The sequence below is a fragment of the Primulina huaijiensis genome, chromosome 14 (assembly GCF_012295235.1).
Source record: "Primulina huaijiensis isolate GDHJ02 chromosome 14, ASM1229523v2, whole genome shotgun sequence".
Classification (NCBI taxonomy): domain Eukaryota; kingdom Viridiplantae; phylum Streptophyta; class Magnoliopsida; order Lamiales; family Gesneriaceae; genus Primulina; species Primulina huaijiensis.
Window position 1 is genome coordinate 2,959,517 of NC_133319.1, and position 21,042 is coordinate 2,980,558.

Consider the following 21,042-nt stretch of genomic DNA (forward strand, 5'->3'; position numbering starts at 1 on the left):
AAAAGACAGTCTCACGGATCAATTTCGTTGATCGAATCTCTTATTTGAGTCATCCATAAAAAAAAATTATTTTTTATGCTAAGAGTATTACTTTTTATCGTGAATATCGGTAGTGTTGACCCGTCTCACATATAAAGATTCGCGAAACTATCTCACAAAAAACCAACTCTATATATAATTGACTTTAGTTAATTATCACAACAGAGATGCCAATTAATTATTTGTTGGGTCAACAACCCCTCGTCGAAGTTAATTATTAAAGACAAATTTTACCTTATCTCCATTCATTAAATATTGTACATTATCCAACTGTATATTTGGCCCCCACTTTCTTTTTCTTTATCGAATTATTTTACCTTATGTAAGATGAAATAATTCTAATATAATATGATTGTTATTCTCAATAAATATATAAATAAATGATGATTGTTAAATTGCACATAAAAGATTTAAAGCACATATGTTCATTTACAAAAACTAACGCGAGCTTGTCACATATAAAAAGTTTGTGAGATTGATCTTGAACGCGATTCATAAAAAATATTGTATAAAAACTCATGTGAGACTGTCTTACAAAACAACTTTATGAAACAAAACTTCAACACAGAACTCGACCCATAAAAACATTACTTTTAATATCCAGAATATTATTTTAAACTGTAAAAGTACCATTTATTAATTTAAGTTGTGTCATGGAGAAATATTTTCTAACACATGTCAATTTGAGTGAAAAATATTTGACTCGTGAAAAATATTATTATTTATATTTAAAATATTGTTTTTCACTGAAAAATATCTTTCTTTTAGTTATATTATGAATAATTATTATGTGATATTAGCTGATTTGACTAAGAAATATAGTTTTTTGTCAAACATATTATTTTTCTATGTATGTATAAATATGGTTGATCTGTCTCACGATTATAAAAATATGAGAACGTTGCAATTGAGATCTGACGATGCTTTAAAATTATGCCGGCGGCTGCCAAGGCGATGAACGACAACACAAAAAATGTTCCAGTCGACAAGTCTAGCAGGCAAGGGATCCTTGACGGCGATTAATAGCCCTATGCATCCTAGATGCTACAAACGATTAGAGGAGCCACTTTTGAAAGTAGAAGTTGAAAGAAAAAAGAACTGTTTAAGAAACACGAAGAAGAATAAGGAAAAAAATGGGTTTTCGATTGAAACACATTCACGGAGTGATATAAAAAGAATGATCATATTAAATTTATGTGTTAATTGCAAGGAGGATATTATATCTTTAAAGTATAAGGAGTCTTCAGACGAGACATGTTCATACGAGACACATACAACTAGACTTTATTTTGAATATATTGACAAGTATGTTAAATAGTAAAAATATTGTTCAGATTGTAACAAACAATCTAAATTGATTATAGAAAAAGCAGCACATGATCTTTTGGAGTTCACGTGAAACTCACACAGTCAATCTCATGCTTGAAAGTATTGGCAAGCTTCCAAGATTTAAAATGATTATTTGGGAAAGCATTCAAAACAAATGCATGTAAAAAAATGATGATATATTTGATCCATGTACATAATAGAATTCGTATGGTGCTCACATATCCAAATTGGTAAGAGTGGCATTGATGAAGTTGAACTAGTTCGGGGCTCACTTAGAAAATAGTTGATGAAGCAAGTGGGATAGATAAAAATCTACGTCGAAAAATCTCTAGAGTGAGAGAACTTTACGATAATGATTTTTTTTTGTATCCCCAAAAAGAAGATAACAATCATAATGATGATAATGAGTTTGTGTCCCATGAAAAATAAGTTTTAAAATTATAAAGAAGATGTGAGATAAATTGGTGATATTCGATTTGTTGTTTAATTTTGAATGTATTTTATAATTTAATGTTATTATGTTCAAGTTATATTGTGTGATGTATTATGTTGATATCGTAGACGCCTACTCTCTGTCTAGGCGACCTAAACATTGATCTGGCTCGATTAACGTGAACAAATTTTAGTTACTTGATACCCACTCAAGTTCATTAACCATTTTCTCAGGCTCGATCGGGTTCAATAGCAAAATCCAAACTAAGAAGATTGATTATTCAACTAGTACAGTTATCACATCAAGTTCTTGATCGAATAGCTTTCCGGACTACGTATATGATAATTCGCGTGTATAGGTTTATATATGATTTTTATTAATATTTTTCAACTTAGTTTATCTTATTATTTATGTAACTTTTAGAATTTGAAAAATTAGAATACGAGATACGGTAGTTAATAAGTAGGTGAGTAATAAACATTTAATAAAGTATAATTTATGATATTTTTTGTTTATGAATTGTATAATAGAAAGGGTCCCGGGAACCAAAAATAAAAAAATAAAAAATAGGTGGCACTTGTACATTGATAAAATTAATGATGAATAGAGTAGCAGCCAGTTGTCCAATCCTTATGCCAGAGGTTTCTTATCCAACCCTCAAATCCATTCAAATTATTTCATTAAAATAAAATAAAAAATCTGCCACGTCGACACCCCATCGATGCAATGGATGGGTATTCGACCTACTAAATATTAATTCTAACATCTACACGTTTTTTTTTATTTTATTATTTATGATATTAACTATGATTGTAACACCTGATCCATATCCATGATAATCTATTATTTATGAATTATGGCAAAAATATGTGTGAGACGAATATCTTATTTGGATCATCTATAAAAAAATATTACTTTTTATGCTAAGAGTAATACTCTTTATTGTGAATATCGGTAGGGTTGACCCGTCTCACAGATAAAGATTCGTGAGATCGTCTCACAAGAGACCTACTCATTTATATAATAATTTTTAAGATATTTATTCGTAACATAGGTCGACTATCTTATAACAAAATTGAATAATGAAATCGTTTCATAAAATTTTTTGTGGTATAATAATATTTTTTCCTTTATTATAACACAAATCTATTAAATTATATATTAGCTCAATCGGTCTGTTGTGAATTTAATAATAGTTAGTAACAGTTGGAATTTTGTAGATAGCTGAAAGCATAACGTCTCGTTACAACTTCGAGCTTTTCGATAAACTTTGCATACATTATTTTCAAACAAAAAAAAAAGGCTGGCTAGTGAATGGTGATGCACGTTAAAATTAAGCAACAATTAATCGAGTAAGAATAACTTTAAATTTCTGCTCGTTAATTATTAGTTTTTGTTTCTATATGTTGTTTTTATTTTTTTATTTTTATAAGATCAATGATTATAAATAAAAATAGTACATTTTAAAACTTAACAATGCAAATATGAAGCAATTTGTGAAAAATCATTATACAAACAATATATTTTTATGGAACTCGGTATCAAATTATCGTTTTGTTATTGTAATAACTAGTTCATCTATACTATATTATTAAGTTTGAGACCTAATTATTTTAAAAGATACCAAAATATTTAATTACATAATTACTCTTTTTAGTTTACTAAAAATCTCTTTAAGTCAATTGATATTTTAAATAAAAAAAATCTAAACAAAACTTTCTTTTTAAATCGAAGAGCTCTTCTAAAATAATTCTTATTAATATTATTTGATCAAATTAAAAATAATAATAACACATATAACGTGTGTGTATCTTTTACTTATTCCTTATAAATTATTACCATTGTTATAAGCTTTTAATGCCTTTAAATCGTGAAATAAATTAGTGTATAAAAATTCATTATTAACAATAATACCGAATAATACGTAATAGCCATGGAACCGTTGGATTTATTTGACAAAATCTTTTTCTAATGATCTTACATGATTTTTCCCAATTTACACGTGACGCGAGGCTAACCTGCGCCGACATGTATACAAAGTGCAGTTGCCGCGTACAATGGATAATACCGAGAATAAAACAAACATATATGCATAGAAAATTACAAAATTTACTCATAAATTAATTGGAGTTCGAAATTAATCAACGGGTACGGGCGGCCGTAGCGGGCAACAGCACACCTCCGCCGTTGACACCGGCGTCAAAGCCGACGGCGCGGCACTTGACCGAGTAGCATTGATTCACTGGAGAAGTAGAAGAAAACGACGCCGGAAAGATATTTGTTGTCCGGCGGTAGGTACCCAACCATTTGTTCTGCATGAAGCGGTGTTTCCTCCACGGTGGAAGGAGGAGGCCTCTGCGCTTCAGAGATCGTTTAGCAGCGTCGCTCATGACCTTCAAAATTTGCTTTAAAGTATCGCTGGTTCCCACAAAAACCGCCGGCAAGCATTTCTGGAGACGCTCGTAAGACTCCGTAGGTCTCGCGATCTCGAATTCCGAAGCGAACTCCAAGTCGATGAAGTATCTCATGTTCTGTTCCGGCCGGATAACGTCGATGAACTCATGGTTCCCGGAAGTGAGTCCGCCGGAGCTGTCCCACTTGGTCTTGCAAATCGCCACGTTATAACCAAAATTTCTCAAAAACGCCATCACATTTCTCCGCACGGTCTGTTTACTAGATTTCGCGCATGAAAACACCTGCAGACCTCTCATGACATGAGCCAAAAGCACTTTCTGAAACAAATCTCTCTGATCCCGCAGGATCGGCTCAATCAAATCCACATTCACCTCATTCGAATCAGAGATCGACGGATCACGCTCGCCATTATCCTCACAGCATTGATCAGCAGCCTCCGGAACAGAATCTCCGGCGTCACCGTTGAAGCCAAAGAAAATATTTGAGAGACTGGGCGAGATGACGCCATCCCCGTCCTGACCGCTGTGCTCACTTCCGCTGCTTACGTAACCCGGGTCAAAGCCATCACGGCCGACGATTCTGGCCTTCACCCTCTCATCCAACGGGTCAGTTACTCCCTTCATTCTAGTGTACATTTCTCAGCTTTCTTGAAAAAATTTATCTCGAGTTTCTTTTATCACGACATAAAAACAATTAAGGGGATGATAAATGGCATAATGCCGAGGAATTTACAAAAGAATATTCGAAATAAATAAAAAAATTAATGGATAAAGCTGAGACTGGTTGGAAAGTGAAGGTGTATTCGAGTGGGTGGGTTTTAAAATAGAGCGACCAGCATCAGGCATATCCGTTGGATTCTTCTATCCGTACTCTTACGTAGACGGCTCTGACAGGGCCACGTGTACGTATTCTCGACCTCCAAGCACGTGTCATGCACGCGTGGGCACCTGGTGAACGTTTGGGGTTTATCCAGACACACTCAAAATTTTTTTTAATGTAATTTTATCATCTTAAGTANAATGAAATATATCAAAATTCAAAACTCTTGTAAGATCGTTTCACATATTAATTTTGTGACACGGATCTCTGATCCGATTAATTTAAGAAAAAGTACTATTTTTTATGTCAAAAATATTACTTTTTATAATAATCATGGATCTAATCAACTGGTTTCGCGGACAAAACTATGTGAGATCATACAACCATATTATAAAGGCCTTCTAGAAGTAAATTTTTTCTTTCTTTTAGATATTTGAATAAATCATTGTATTTTAATTTAATTTATGATCACAACTCAGTCTCTCAAAATTAAATCACTCTCTTTTTATTTATAGACAGTGAAATTAAATCCAATTACCTATGTTATCAAATTTTAAGAATAAGTTATAATCCATTAAATCATTATATACTAGTATGACTTAATAAAAATGCATTCGATCAAAAGTTTTACCACATCAATCTATGATTTTAGCTTCAGTTTTCCTTTGTTTGGTTCGTGTTCTCCGTCAACCATTGCTTCTTTTGATGCATTTCTCAATTTTATAATGTGTAGTTGCAAAGAACTAATAGGTGTGATACAAATCTTTATTTCACGGATTAAATTTTACAAACAATTATAATTGTAAATTATTATATTATTCGAAATATTGATTTATCATCTTTATATCTTCCATCATATAATTTCACGAATAAAAAAAATTATTAAAATTTTAACATGCGTCCCAAATGGTAAAAATAGTAGTAATATAATGGATTATCCAAAATGGATGTGTGGATTTGGAGATTGGGGTCGTCTCGGCTTCTGGGTAGACGATGGAGCTGAGGCGTGAAATTAAGGGGGATGGAGTGTGGCTCTTGGTGATTGGAAGAGTTGAAAGATAGACAAAATGGAGGTGAATGATTACTTGGGATTTATTCCATAATCAACAGTTTTATGCAAAACCTAATCAATAACATATAGCTTGTGGTACAAATTATAAAAGATTATATATTAAAATTTCACAAAAATTCTTGTAAAATCTATTATCAGTCCGACCCGATCTCTCTCTTGGAAAAATATTTTTTTTATAAGAAAAATATTACGTGGATCAAGTTGACTCGTCTCACATGTATAAACATGTAAGATCTTCTCACAAGAAATCAGCTTTTAAATTTAGATAATCCCATTGTTTTGAAAACATGTTAGTTGACGTTTAGAGGGATATGGTGTCTTAGGTTACAAGAAATTGAGTATTTTATTTGAAATGTGAAAATGTGGACGTATTTCGTTTGTGAGACGACTATTACGTTTTTACCACTCTATTTGATTTTTCGGATGCCAAAAATCTAAAAAGGAAAGAAAGCTGGGATATTCATATCCTATAAATGACTACGTACATAAATTCAAATGTGAAATATGTTGGAAATTTGAAACAAATTTAGAGTTTGAATAAAAATTATGTCTCATGAATGTGAGAGTGTCTTTTGGATTTTCATATTTTTGGGTTAATTGTAACTCATGATTATAGAAGTGTCTTTTGACTTTCCACATTCTTGAATTAATTGAAGACTTTTGGCTATTCATATTCTTAAGTTAATGAGAAGATTAATTGAATTAATTAATCTTGTATGACTCTTGGTGTGAATTTTGAGGCTTATAAATAGTGTGTTCATTTCCTCATTCCATATGTATAAAAATGGTTTTTACAAACACTCAAGATTTCTTTCAAGTATTCTCTTGTATTTCATATTGTTAGCTTTTCATTTGGACTCCGTTAAATTTCGGTGATAAAGTGAAGGTATGTTTTCGGTTCGCTAGTGTAGTTACTTCGTGCTAAGTTGCTGAAAGGTTTTGCCGTTGTATCCTGGAAACAGTTGTCTGTCGAGATCCTTGAAGCACCGTCGGAGAGGAAAAATCTATTTTAAGTAAACTGTACTTCGTACAGGACTCAATTTGATTTACTGTTTTATTGTTGTTATTTTATACACGATATTCATACTTTCAATAGTATGCTCATTTTTGTATACTGTTTTTGATTGTCGACTACCGAGACCTCAATAAAGCCTGACCAAAGGATACATGGATATACTTACTCTTCGACAGTGGTTCGGAAACTTTTCATTTATAAATTGCTATATGGAGTATAATTATATAAAGATGACTACTGAAGATGTCGCTCTGTCTGTATCTTTACGAGATTGTTTTCGTTCTTTATTTTTATATTTTCGTTATTAGCAATTTGGCTAACAAAATATGTATGAATCGAATTTTAGAAATTAAATGAAACTAGAACTACATGGCACATTAATTTGCCTACACCTTTTTTACTTCCATATCCACGTCTTTATTAAAAAATTATAACACCAACTTACAATTCAAGATATGATATTGGTTGTCATATCAGTTGTAAGATAAGATAATAATAGTAAGGTTTTTTCATGTTTTTCAAACACATATCCTATCGTGAGTGGGAAAATGTTGCCTGCCCCATCTAGAATATAACGTTGTTTCTCCAGTCAACACTTGTAAGGAATGATGGATATTATAATATCACATTGATTTCTTAATGTTACACGTGTTAACATTGTGCCTCTGTTGTGAATAATGCAAGTTAATGAATGACATATACGCAATCTTAATGGAGCTCTATCCGATAAAAAAAAATATATATAAGAGAGTCGAAAGATATAAGAGGTTGACTTTTTATAAAATAAGACGTCGATTTTATCGTATCGTAACACAAAACACGACTCGTGATGGAAAAACACATTGAGCAATGTATATGTGAAGTTGAAACGCGATCTATTTTTGTTTAAGATAATATTGTTCAATCCTATTCTTGCAAAGGACTCAAAATGTTAGTGTTTTAAATGCCTCCTTCCAAATGGATATCAGACACCAAGTTTTTCAAGTATAAACATGTAATGAGATTGGATCAGATTTACTTGTAGTTCTTTCTTTAAATTAATTGATATGGAAGTACAAAACCACAGAACATTTAATGGGCCAAAGTAAATAAGGTTGGGCTTTATCCATTCAATTTTTCCTGAGCTAAACATGAGCCCAAAATGGGTAACGTCCCACTTAGATGGATGTTATTTGAAACTGTACAATTATCCTTTACAAATATCATAAGCTATGATAATAATTATTTTTTAAAAAAACAAAACCAATATATACATTAGACAAATTATGACGAGATATATCTATCAACCAAAATGGGTAAATACCTTCTCCCCAAGTAAACGAGAAAAGATAAGACATAGCAAAATACACTAAACAATGAGTGATTGTGTTCGAACTTCTATGAACATTTCGAATTCTCGTAAAACAAATAATTATTCCTCTTTCCTTCAGAACATGTGAAAATAAGTCGGGAAAAACAAGGCTGCGCAAATTTGTAAGTTCGCTAGAGGGCCAATTAGCACCACCTCGTATCGCAAGCACCAGTGTTTGTTTGTTTGTTTGTTTTTTTTTTTATGTAACATTTGTACCAAAGTAGTTTGAACTCCAAGTGGCAATTCAATTTCTTACTCTCTTCATCCCACTTATTTAAGCTAAATTTCCTTTTTCTTATATCTCAATTAGTGTTATATTTTCTATTCTTTTACTAATTTATCTTTATTAAATTAATATAAATATGGAGTATGTCTCTTGTGAGACGGTATCGCGAATCTTTATCTGTGAGACGGGTCAACCCTACCGATATTCACAATAAAAAATAATACTCTTAGGTAGTGTTTGGTTCAAGTACTTGTAAGTACTAATATAAATAGTCTTATCATATCACTTGTTTTGTACAAGTATTATTTATCTCGATCAATCAAATTATTAATTATTTATTTCACATCAATCAAATTCGTAATAATTTATCTCACATCAATCAAATAATAATATAAAATTACGATATTACCCTTAATAAATAATATTATTAATATTTTCAACAATGACAAAATGATAATATCATATTATCTCAAATTTAATCAATCAAATTAATTAAATCAAACACTATATTAATTATCAATTTTTATTTATTTTATTATTACAAAATATTACTTATCTCTATAGTATATATCTCATACCATGAACCAAACAGTACCTTAGCATAAAAAGTAATACTTTTTCATAGATGACCCAAATAAGAGATTCGACCTACGAAATTGATCCGTAAGATCGTTTCACAAGAATTTTTGTGCACGAATTAATGACACAAGTACAAATGTACAGCAATCAATAATATTTATATAACAAATTCAAAACCAATTTATGATTTCAATTATTTGTAATGAAAACACAATAAATCATATGTATAAATCCAATCCGATCCACATCTCACATGCAAAGTTGCAGGGGCGACTGACCTAATATGCCCAACATTTATATTTGTTAAAATATTAGAACATATTCTAATAATTTTTTTTATTTTTGAAATAAGATTCAATAAATTAAATTGATGATCCATATTATTATATAACATTTTCGAAATAAAATTTAAAGCTAAACAAATAATTATGATTGGAAATTAGAAATAATTTTTTTTTAAAAATAGGGAGTGAAAAGGCCTTTGATCTTTCTCTTCCGCGTAGCTTGCCAGCTGTCTCGCCATGGATCTCAGCCTGCGTAGCTCTGCGGGCCCATTCCGAATGTTACATTTACTCGCACCACACACACTACACGTAATTCTCAACACCAACCTTTTCCCTTAATTCTTGTTCATCACTTCACTGGGACAAGACACACACCGTGTCTGAAATCTAAATCAAATTATATTGGGATAATTGGATTACAAACCCATTCCTAGGAGTATAATTGGGAGATGGCGAAAAGTGGTGTGTTTGAGAGAGATCCGACGACGGTGGCGAAGGCAATGGAATTAAAGAAAGAGTTGCAGAAATTGGTGAAGGCGATTGTGGATGAGGATGATGTTAATTTAGAGGCGATCGATAGAGCCCGTCAAATGCTCTGTGATTTGAAGGAGCTGAAATTGAAGAAATTCGTTTATTTGAAGCTTCACTATCAACGATTCGATCATGGGGCGGTGCCGGAGGAGTTTAAGTGCCGGCTTTCGAAGGAACTCATGAGGGACCCTGTGATTATTGCCACTGGACAGGTTTTTACTCTTACTTTATGAGTGATTTTACTTTTAACGCGACGTTTTTTTATGATTGCAAATGTGGAAGTGCGGAATTCTGTTGAATATATTCATTTTGATGACTGTTTTTGCCTGAGCTCGTGCTTTAATCTTTTGCTCGCTCAAGTTTACACCTTTTTGTTAATCTTCCTATATGCACGGCTGGTTTTTTTCTTTGTGCGCTGATATTTGTTTGATCAGTCCTCCTTTTTCCAGTTTTCTGAAGATCCTTTTCTTAATCTTCTCCTTTTTGGGGGATCCATAGGTGATATTCTTGGAGCTTATTGATACACTTTCTTCCCAGTTATTCTTTACCTTTATTATTGACATATTCCGAATGAATTTTGCAGACTTATGATAGGCCATTTATTCAAAAATGGTTGAAATCTGGGAATCGGACATGCCCTGTTACTCAACAAGTACTCTCACACACTATACTTACGCCCAATCATTTGATCCGAGAAATGACAGCACAATGGTGCAAGGATCATGGGTTCAGATTGCCAGACTCTGTTCAGTATACTAATGAGGAGGTGTTGACTGAAGCTGATCGAATCCATTTCGTTTCTTTGCTGGAGAAAATGTCTTTTACAGTACCCGAACAAAAAGAAGCCGCAAAAGAGTTGCGATTGTTGACAAAACAAATGCCTTCCTTCAGGGCCCTTTTCGGTGAATCTGTTGATTTCATACCACAGTTGCTATCTCCACTTTCCAAAAGCAAGTTCCAAACCCATTTTCACTTGGAACTCCAAGAAGATTTGATCACCACGCTTTTGAATCTCTCAATTCATGACAACAACAAGAAGCTCGTTGCCGAAACGCCAGTGGTGGTTCCTCTCCTTATGGATGCATTGAGGTCTGGAACAATCGAGACGAGGAGCAATGCAGCTGCAGCCCTTTTCACATTGTCTGCCCTTGACTCGAACAAGGAGCTGATCGGTAAATCGGGTGCCTTGAAACCTCTCATCGATCTATTAAATGAAGGGTGTTCCTTAGCTATGAGAGACACCGCATCAGCCATTTTTAATCTATGCATCATTCATGAGAATAAGTTGAGAGCCGTGAGAGATGGTGCGGTACGAGCAATCTTGGAAAAGATCAAGAGTAGAACGCACGTTGATGAGTTACTCTCCATCCTCGCTATGCTATCGACCAATCAAAAAGCCATAGAGGACATGGGAGAACTCGGGGCCGTCCCATGCTTGCTCAGCATACTTAGGGAGACGTCTTGCGGTAGAAATAAGGAGAATTGCATCGCCATTCTACATACTATATGTTTTAGTGATCGTTCCAAGTGGAAAGAAATAAGGGACGAGGAGAATGTGTTCGGTACAATATCTCAGCTTGCTCAAAATGGAACTTCGAGGGCGAAAAGAAAAGCTGGTGGCATACTCGGGAAACTTAATAGGGCCGTCAGTCTTACCCATACGGCATGATTGATCAAGTTTTCGAGGATGTATCCTGTAAATTATTCTCCATCATAAAAGTGAAGGTATCTTCTGGTCGTTTTTCAAGCTTCAAACTTCCTTGTATATGTATATTCTTTACCCGAGAACAAGGGTTTGATCTTAATTTTACGGCTCGCTTGCGGTTATTGTGAATAATATGGTGGGATGCTTTATCTATAAATTTTGCTGATGCATAGGTGTATTGGTTTGTTTCTAGTTGAAGTGATATTGTGTTGGTTTTAGTGATAGGTTGTTTCTTTGGTTAATAATTCAGTAAATTGCTTTTCAATAAGTTTTATCAAATTGCGGTCTAGTTAGTGACGTAAACCTCTTGATGATAGAGGCGGTCGAGTTGTGTAGTGACGTAAACATCTCATCTCTTGATCATAAAAGCAAAATCCCAACGTTATTGTAATAAAAAAGAGTATGTTTCTTGTGACGGTTTCACGAATCTCTAACTGTGAGACGGTCAACCCTATCGATATTCACAATAAAAAGTACTACTCTTAGCATAAAAAGTAATATTTTTTTTTGATGACCCAAATAAGATATACGTCTCACAAAATACGATCCGTGTGACTGTCTCACACAAATTTTTGATTTAAAAAAAAGTAAGTCTATTAAATCGTCAATATAAAAAGCGTTGAATAGTTGGTTTGGATTTATCAGGAAGCGATCAGATCCCACTTTATCGGAATTTTGCAACTATTTTATTCTTTCTTGATAGCGTAGTCCGTTAAAACCTTGTCAATACGCTGGAATGTGTCTCGAATCGAAGTGCTCAATTATAAAGAAAAGATTCAACTTGGTTCTTTATTTTAATGGACTCTTATTTTCTTTCTTCTTTTTTTTTTATTGGAAATTTTGCATTATTGATGGTTGGAGTTGTTTTGATGTTGAATGATGAGATTTGTACTCGAGGGTCGAATCCAAATCCATAACAAACACGTAGCATAATGAAGTGGTGATTAATAATTGGAGGAGTGACTCCAGATTGAACTTTCGAAAGTTCATAAGAAGAAATGATTTGGCCATATTCTCTTGTTTTGTGGTCCATCCCACGGGCTGCCAAACTTATCAAATTTTATCTTGCAGTAAATATATGTGTGTGTGTGTGTGTGTGTGTGTATATACACACATATATTTTAAAAGGACACTTGAACGATGATGTCCTGTTTATGTTATTGTGGGAGAACATTCAACTCTAAGTAAATGTTATTTCTACTATGAAAATATGAGTCGCAAGCTATGAAAACTCCAAATTTTGCCATTGTGCCTTTTCTTTTATATTTGTCAACTCTATGGACCCAATTTTTGTTACTTATTTCTTATTATCATTACCCTGGCAAGGAATCCTTGTTAATTTCGAGTTTTCTTTTCTTTTCATTTCATGTGCCTAAGAAGACATGCTTTAGTTGTTCATGTGTTGTGGTTTGGGTTATGTTAGGATTTAGGTGTAGAGTTATGGCAATGTGCCAATGCTTTTTTGTCCTGATTTGAGTTTCATGCAATTATTGTACTTCTCTTGGTGTTTACTATTAGCTCTCTGAGAAGAATTTGATGGGATTTGAGTGAAACATTGAAAGTGAGAAACACGAGTCTTTTTTTACACACACACACACACACAATGTTTTTAACAATACATCTGTTTGTGATCAGAGTATTTTATTTGATTCCCCACAACTCCAAATATTTCTAACTAGAAACTCCAAAACGAGATAGCGGGACGGGAAAGTCTGCAATCCCATGGCAGCCTGCTATGAACACCCCGTCATTTGGTAAGATTAAGAAATTGTCAACTCAACTCACTTATTTGGTTAGAAGAACACATCTAATCGATTTTTATTCATATTAGCAAGACGGAGCCAACCCGTTTAGACGGCTATATTTCAAACACTTAATGCGTGTTTCCTAACGAGACCTACGAAAACATGGATGGGTGTCATCATTTTCAAGAGCAAGTGAGATACAAAGACTATAGTTCATAACAAAAATAAAAATTTATTATTAAACCTCACTTGTTTGAATCCTTCTATCGAGTATCTGCAATTTGACTATACATTTTCAAGTGTCAACAACTGTCATAGACTTTCAAACAGCTTAGGTAAACAGAATACTTTCGAACAACAAAACATTACAAGTTCAACAATTTAAATCGAACAAACGGAACACGCAAAAATAATGCAGCATAAATCGAACGGATGATGTTATAAGGGGGGAAGTCTTCTACAACACTGTACAAGATTCGATTTTAAATAATGTACATTTCAAAAGAAGGGTAATCTGGCTCTAATGTGCTTTTTCAAAACTCGAACAAATAATAAAATCGTTAATCCGTCTTATAAGCCCACCCATGCTTCTCCAGATATGCTCTTACAGCTTCTTTTATGGCCAAATTTGGAACAAGCTGAGAAGCATAAAGTGGTTCCCGGGTGATGGGGTCGAATTTTCCCACCTAACAGGGGATGAAGTTGGAAGGTAATTCGATGAATTTATATGGCAATCGACACTATTAACTAAGAAAAGAAATGAGAAATGTACCTTCAGCAGATGTTCAAGGATCACTGCTCTCTCATATGTGATCCCGCATGGAGTAATCACAGGATCACGGAATATGTCCAAAGTAATTTTACAACAAAGATAATCTGGCACCTGAAATAATAGAACGGTTTCAGAAGAGTTGGGCAAGGAGCATGCCAGACATGGGGAACATTGGGTTACCTCAGCTGGAGTGTCGTCTTCAGCAGCTTTGTCAAATATGCTGCCTAGAGCTTTGAGTTGTTCTAGATTAGACTTGGCATTTTCATCCACAAAACCTTCCGTATCAGAAGCATCAAGGAACTGTTTCTGCTTCAGAGCTGCCACACATGCTTCTCTGGTCATAAAGAAATTCAACAGTGTAGCATAAGGAAAGCAATTCAAAACATCGAAGGCAAAAGGGAACAATATGAATGTGAAACGAGTTTTAAAAAGAAGGCATACAGACAAGAGTACTACCTTAAGTTTCGAAGTTTCCAAGAACGCTCGGTAGATTCATGTTCCCATGTCAGGTACTTTGCTGTTGCAAGCTCCTGCCATATCTCCTCTACCATGTAGCCATTCGGGTTTGCACCCCTACCAAGGTCCAACGCCTATGTTACATCGCACAAAACATAAAATTCAAAAAAAATATCCTCTACCACAAAACTTCAGGTGTTATTTTAACAAAAAAGCATTACAATATGAAAATGCCACAATCACATCCAGATACTGATATCCCAAACATTTATCAGGACCACTTGCATGAATAAGATGAGAACATGAGACAACTGCTGATTAATATCCGTACAAACTAAACCAGAGCATTGAAACTAACCATATAGCACGCAAAAAGGAAAATGGCTTTTGGCATCCAATTACTATGAACCACATAAAAAGGTATGTAACGTAAAGAATATCAAACATACCAAATCGGTTTACAATTACTTTGTAAAAGGTAATAACGGCAGCAAGCACACAAGGAGTTTAGTTTGCCTGGAAAAATTCAAGGAACCGATCACGAGATCATGCACCACTATACAGGAATCTATCACAAGGACTGTTCGTCCTGGGCGCACTTTAAAAGACAATTTCCTTCCCTCCTGTACATTTGGAAAATTTCGAAGAAATTGTGGTTCTAAACGCTTTATTCAACCTACCTCTTGGTGTAATTTCTAATTTTAGTTCCTGATCAATATATCCTCAAACATTACCAAAAATACCGCTGGACATCATATGCCAATTGCATATGACTACCACTTAAATGCTAAAATATTTAGCGCTGACACAGCTAACCACCAAAGTCATTACATTCACCAACTTTCACCAGCACCGCCCTTATGTCCTTCTAAGTGGATAGGGTAAAAATCACTTATTACCTGATATATACACAATCACAATCAACGATCTCTGGATGTATCCATCAATGCCACAGCCCAAAAAAAAAAATTTGCACCATGGCACAAACTACACAATTATTGCCTATCTGTCATGAAGAAACTCATTTTAAATAGAAAATCATTTAAAATCCTTTTTCACTAAGACGTGATTTCCATAAACTGCAAGATAGATGCATACTTTCCACATTTCACACTTTCATACTCGCATATGACACAAACACTCGATATTATCTTGTTCATTGGAGATATGTGATACTCTTAAAAAATGGTGATGCTTTGAGATACCGCAGAATTTTTTTTAAGGTACATCGTAAGCGAAGTTTTAGAGACCGAAAAGAAGGAGATTTCGAACAGGTGGGGATTAGAATCGGTTCCTATATGATTTTGATATTAGTAGCCAACAAATACAACAAAAAAAAGTGCAAAATAAATAAATATCACAACCACAAGGCTCTCGGCTATCTTGTATCACTACAGGAGATCTCTGGTAGTGAGCTGCATGCTGGCAGCTGAAAGATTTTCAAAGCCATGTTCTTGATTAAAAAAAATTGTAATAATAATAATAATTAGCATTTAATGAAATTTATTTGCAATAATAAACCTCAATAAAGACGGTAGATAAGCAAGGACATAGATAACCAACAAAAATTGGATAGATTTGGTTTATTCAACAAGTTCCTTCTTCACGACACACTATATATTTGAATAATAACAAAACAAACAATTCAGCAGGTTATTAATATAGGTCATTCCACATCGAATAAAATACGAACGCAAAAATCATGCAATTATTTTGTTGCCAAATCCATTTATTGGTCCAGTATGTTGGCAGACGAGCTATTACGGTATGGTGTACTTCGATATTGCCAGGACTATTATATGGTGAACTAACATGATTCAGATATGATACCATGTGTATGAAGACTTTGGTCTCAACCAGTGTTCTAAAATTCAGCCTAGACGGTCAGGCGCAGGGCAACCACACCGAAAAGTGCTAATCAGTCAGCCTAGGCGACCGTAAACTTACCCAATATTTTTTTGGATTTTTTAGGGATTTTTTAAAAAAGGATTTTGGGCTTTTAATTTATTAAAAAAAGAAAAGAAATTTTTTTATTGGCCATAAACCAAAATCCAACAAAAAATGTGATTTGATGGCTTGCCCTAACACACCAAACTTCATCTTATTATGATAATACCGTGAAATCCGCCTAGCAGCGCCTAGTCCTAGCCTAGGTGTTACGAGCTGGGCTGGTGCTCGACTAATGCCTAGTGAATTTTAGAACTTTGGTCTCAACCACAGTCATATGCATCAAACATGGGGTCCAAGTACATATCCGAGCATAGATAGTTTACAAGATGATCGAACAAGTTTAAATTAATGCTACAGATGTATGGAAACACAGAAGGTATCAAAAGTCAAAACCTCGTGATAATGGTAAAAAAAGAACTTGATAAACACAACCATGGAAAGGAAAGCATCGATGCCTATATTAGTTTTAAGACATTTATATAAAAAAAAGCATCGCAAGAAACATACATCAAATGCTTGCAGACAGCTGTTCTCATGGAAAAATTTATACAGAAATATGTACTGGTCTCAAGAACCTTCTCCGTGAACGCAATCAAATAAATAGTGTTGGCAATGGGAAATTAAATATGATGACTGGGTAATTGGTTTCTAACGTGAGTGAATTTTACCCAAATTAAGACATTTATTATGCAGTGCACAGAAAAAGACTAAAAATTATAAGTCAAAATTTTAAAAAGGTATCATAGCCTCACTCTATCCGGTTGGAGGTTTAGAAGCAAATGTTGCTTTTCTTGAATTTTAAGAAGTAAAAATATAGTCACAAAAGAATTGTGTGGTTCTGTCATAAAGATTTTTACATGATTACGCTGACTAGAACTCAATTAATGTCTCTTAATTTAGAACACGATCAAATCAAATCATATCAAAGTATCTTGATCTAAATTATATCAAATCTGATCCCAAAATACATTAATTCAATTGACAGTTCCCCTCAAGTTACACTTGAGAATCAGCATTGAAGTGTTCAGCTCGAAGCAGAAAAATGTTTAATTGTGGGATGTTGTATTTAATATCAGAGAGACAGAGAGCAGAGAAGCACAGACATGATGTTTCATCTTCAATTGAACAATAACAAAAAAAATTTATGATCGTGTCCCCTAAATAAGAAAAACAGAGAAGACGTGGACAGTTAAATCACTCATGGTTCAACCAAAAAGTCCTACATCTACGAGAAAATGCTATCGTTGTGCTAAAACTCTATTCATCTCTAATTTGTGATTCAATTACCATCCCTTTATAGAGGTGAAAATATCTTGTCATAAATATGAAGGGAAATCTTTCATATAACTAATCACAATCAAATCATATAAATGAAAATTCTCAACATAAATGATATGAATCAGATTTCATATTACACTCCTTCATTTCTCGTAACATGCAAGAAGAAAAATGGGAAGCAACACACACTTAAGGAGTCTAGATAAAAATACCCTTTACCAATTACATCATGCAACTTCCATAAATTGGATACATCCCCAGATACAAATCCCAGTGAAAAGTTCAAGTGCGTGCCGTGCTAGTAAATGTTGTAATGTCAGGTGGAAAATGGTAGATATCATGATGGGCAATCGCCAATGGAAAAAATCCTCTTTTGCAGTCAGGGAAAAAGATATCAACTGCCTTAATGTCTTCCAATATGATTTTTTCAGAAGATTGAGGTTTGAGAAATTAGTTTGATGTTCACTTAGGACCAGTATTAAGCATTAAAATCTACATTTATTTTACAAAATTGGAAGATAATCAAAACCAAGTTGCCAGCAAATGCATATTTCTCACTGGCTATGATAGTGGTCGAACCATCCCACCTATCATCTCCAACTAGACCTAACAACAAAGCTCAAAATCCAAGTAAATATTTTATTTGAATTCTACCGGACTTGGCAAAAGATGATGGTGCCACCAAGATGAATGTGATACTCTTGACGTATGCACATGCGTCCATTCATTTACAAAAAGAAACTTTTCACATGCTGGTACTTTTCTGAAAAAGTAAAAATCAAGTACCTTCTCCAATTCCTTGACACCTTCTGCATATTCTTTCTTTTGTAGCAATGCAAGACCGAGCATATATTGACCCTGTTATTAAAAATACAGGTGTCAGTAGGACATGAGATCGTTATCCCAAAGTTCATGTTTAAATGCTCAGAAAACAATAATGCACGTAAAATCCACAACACGATCACAAATCTTGAACGGTTTCATGAATAGAATACTTCATGATATGGTGTCCACCGCGGCAGCATTAATTTAGGTAATCAAAACAAGCAGTTATGCATGTTAATTCAATTATATTCAACAAGTTGATTTAGAATTGGGGAGAAGAGAATAGGGAAAGAAGCCGCAGGAGAAGAAGAGAGAGAGAGGAGGGAGAGAACAAATTCAATAACATTATTATTCAAGTTTGCCCACGATATCACATCCGATAAAAAGAAACTAATAAACGAAAATAACTACTAGATAAATCAAATAAAGATTATCGCTGATCATTAAACAACTTTAAATCAATTTTTTTTAATATCTGCCCCTAAAATACATCTGGAATCTTTTAAAATATTGCTCCAAACAACAAAAGTACATAGTCGAGCACTTTTGGCAATTGACTTGCAGCCTTAGCAATGCCTTGATAACGAGAATATGAGATAGGGAACCTCAGGGAAGGTCTGGACTAGCAATCTTGGTATATACTGTAAAACTAGTAATGAATACAAGACATCCCAATGTAGCAGATAACATACGACTCAATAAACACAAACAGAACTGTAACGTGATTTGACAAATTATTTAGTAAACCAGACCTTAACAGAATGATGATCAAGCTGAATGGCTTGCCTACAATCCTCCTCCACTCTCGTCCAGTTGCTATACCCAAAATGCGCACAAAATCCCACATAAGGGCAATAAATTTAACATATAAAATCGTTTAAAAATACCAAGAAATTAACAACAGTTGGAAAGCTTTTCAGTAAATGTACTGATCGCGCATACTTTCTCTTGAGATGGCACAAAGCCCGGTTCGTCCAATATACCGGAACGTTAGGACACAACGTTATAGCCTAAAATCAAAAGAGAGAAAAAAATCAACCTTTTTCAGAAATCTTTAATATCTGTCGATCCACAACATCTGATGAACACGTAAAAATAAAAATTAAAGAACCTCAGTATACGCATCAATGGCAGCGGCGAATCTATCTTTTTTGAAGCACGCGTTGCCGTCTTGCCGGAGTATCTCCGCCTGTTTCGCCGCCAACGATGACATTTTCGTCTCCACCCCTTGACCAAGTTTTTAGATATATGAACAGAACTTAAACGCTACACACACACCCACGCGCAAAAGCACAGGCAGACGTACAAAGTGGTTCCTGTCTGAATTACAAGTAATTGAATAATCAAAGAAGAACAGACCGTAAAGGAGAAAGACGAATCGATTTATCCAGAAGTTTCTTGATTTTACTATTACCAGGGAATATTGTGTTTGAAAATTCGGAAGGTACGCTTGCGATGGTGGAAGCCGGGAAGAGCACGTCAAAGCTGTATTCGGACTGGAAGAACTTTAAGCTAATGAAAATCCATTTTTGCTATGGCCAGGCCATCTATATCCATATACGAGGCAGTGCCATTAGCCAATTATAATTTCGTTGTGGCTTTTTCAATTCTTCACTGTTCTCTTTATTATATTGTTTAACGTAATGGAATACGACATTGATGAAGGGATTTCTTGTTTCTTTTTTGTTGTACATACATGTTTTAGTCTTATATATTCATTTTAATCAAACTTTTGCAATGGTTTCTTTCTACGATTTGTCGTTACAAAAGATACATTGATGTTAATTCTATTTTACAGAATATAGTTTAATCGATGAAATATCAAGTTTTTACCTTTCATCTATCTTATGTCGTATCTGCAAAACAATTTTGCAAGTATTGTCGTGAGAAAAAAAGTATCATGTTAATTTTCTCGTGGAGCGAGTTTACTAAATAATGTGTCAAATTTTTGAATCTCATCCGTGCCGTGCGATATTTGCTCTAGAACGTACAAGTGCTACTATGTGAAAAGATAGATCGATTTTTTTTTTTTTTTTTGGCAATAACATACGTTTTCCCGCGTTATGCTTTTAATACTAGTTGATTGATCGGAGACATGTACGTAACTACCGTTTTACACGTGATTTGTCATAAACATGATTTGTGGTCAATGGCTTGTAGTCTGCTGGGATGAAATATCCAGTTCAAGACACAATTGTAACAATCATCTTCTTCCAAC

At 34.1% G+C, this 21,042-nt stretch overlaps 3 protein-coding genes across 5 annotated transcripts; 1 reads left to right on the forward strand and 2 right to left on the reverse strand.

Annotated features, from left to right (window-relative positions):
• Nucleotides 1-3,729: 3,729 nt before the first annotated feature.
• On the reverse strand, nucleotides 3,730-5,207 carry LOC140957372 (uncharacterized). The gene has a single exon (XM_073414600.1). It carries the CDS (start codon nucleotides 4,849-4,851, stop codon nucleotides 3,943-3,945), a length of 909 nt encoding a protein of 302 aa, XP_073270701.1. The 5' UTR covers nucleotides 4,852-5,207; the 3' UTR covers nucleotides 3,730-3,942.
• A 4,573-nt stretch (nucleotides 5,208-9,780) lies between these two features.
• LOC140957547 (U-box domain-containing protein 9-like) lies at nucleotides 9,781-11,990 on the forward strand. 2 transcript variants are annotated; one of them, XM_073414857.1, is made up of 2 exons: nucleotides 9,781-10,305; nucleotides 10,677-11,990. In XM_073414857.1, the coding sequence occupies exons 1-2, from the start codon at nucleotides 10,012-10,014 to the stop codon at nucleotides 11,760-11,762; spliced, it is 1,380 nt and encodes a 459-aa protein (XP_073270958.1). In that variant the 5' UTR covers nucleotides 9,781-10,011; the 3' UTR covers nucleotides 11,763-11,990. The 2 variants fall into 2 exon arrangements, with proteins under 2 accessions (XP_073270958.1, XP_073270959.1); XM_073414858.1 differs by lacking the exon at nucleotides 9,781-10,305 and adding an exon at nucleotides 10,528-10,591.
• A 1,963-nt stretch (nucleotides 11,991-13,953) lies between these two features.
• On the reverse strand, nucleotides 13,954-20,412 carry LOC140957316 (E3 ubiquitin-protein ligase CHIP-like). Of its 2 annotated transcripts, none has more exons than XM_073414516.1 (9): nucleotides 20,239-20,412; nucleotides 19,936-20,144; nucleotides 19,767-19,834; nucleotides 19,577-19,640; nucleotides 18,786-18,857; nucleotides 14,772-14,905; nucleotides 14,496-14,649; nucleotides 14,316-14,426; nucleotides 13,954-14,229 (listed from the first exon to the last, which is right to left on the reverse strand). In XM_073414516.1, the coding sequence occupies exons 2-9, from the start codon at nucleotides 20,035-20,037 to the stop codon at nucleotides 14,104-14,106; spliced, it is 831 nt and encodes a 276-aa protein (XP_073270617.1). In that variant the 5' UTR covers nucleotides 20,038-20,144; nucleotides 20,239-20,412; the 3' UTR covers nucleotides 13,954-14,103. The 2 variants fall into 2 exon arrangements, with proteins under 2 accessions (XP_073270617.1, XP_073270618.1); XM_073414517.1 differs by having other exon boundaries at nucleotides 19,936-20,051; nucleotides 20,184-20,386.
• Nucleotides 20,413-21,042: the final 630 nt, after the last annotated feature.

Coding starts and splice junctions, on each gene's coding strand:
- LOC140957372 (XM_073414600.1), bottom strand. CDS start 4,851: ATGTACACTAGAATGAAGGGAGTAACTGACCCGTTGGATGAGAGGGTG.
- LOC140957547 (XM_073414857.1), top strand. CDS start 10,012: ATGGCGAAAAGTGGTGTGTTTGAGAGAGATCCGACGACGGTGGCGAAG. Junction 10,306..10,676: donor TGATTATTGCCACTGGACAG/GTTTTTACTCTT, acceptor TGAATTTTGCAG/ACTTATGATAGGCCATTTAT.
- LOC140957316 (XM_073414516.1), bottom strand. CDS start 20,037: ATGTCATCGTTGGCGGCGAAACAGGCGGAGATACTCCGGCAAGACGGC. Junction 19,641..19,766: donor TTGTGCCATCTCAAGAGAAA/GTATGCGCGATC, acceptor TTTTGGGTATAG/CAACTGGACGAGAGTGGAGG. Junction 18,858..19,576: donor TTGATCATCATTCTGTTAAG/GTCTGGTTTACT, acceptor TTTTAATAACAG/GGTCAATATATGCTCGGTCT.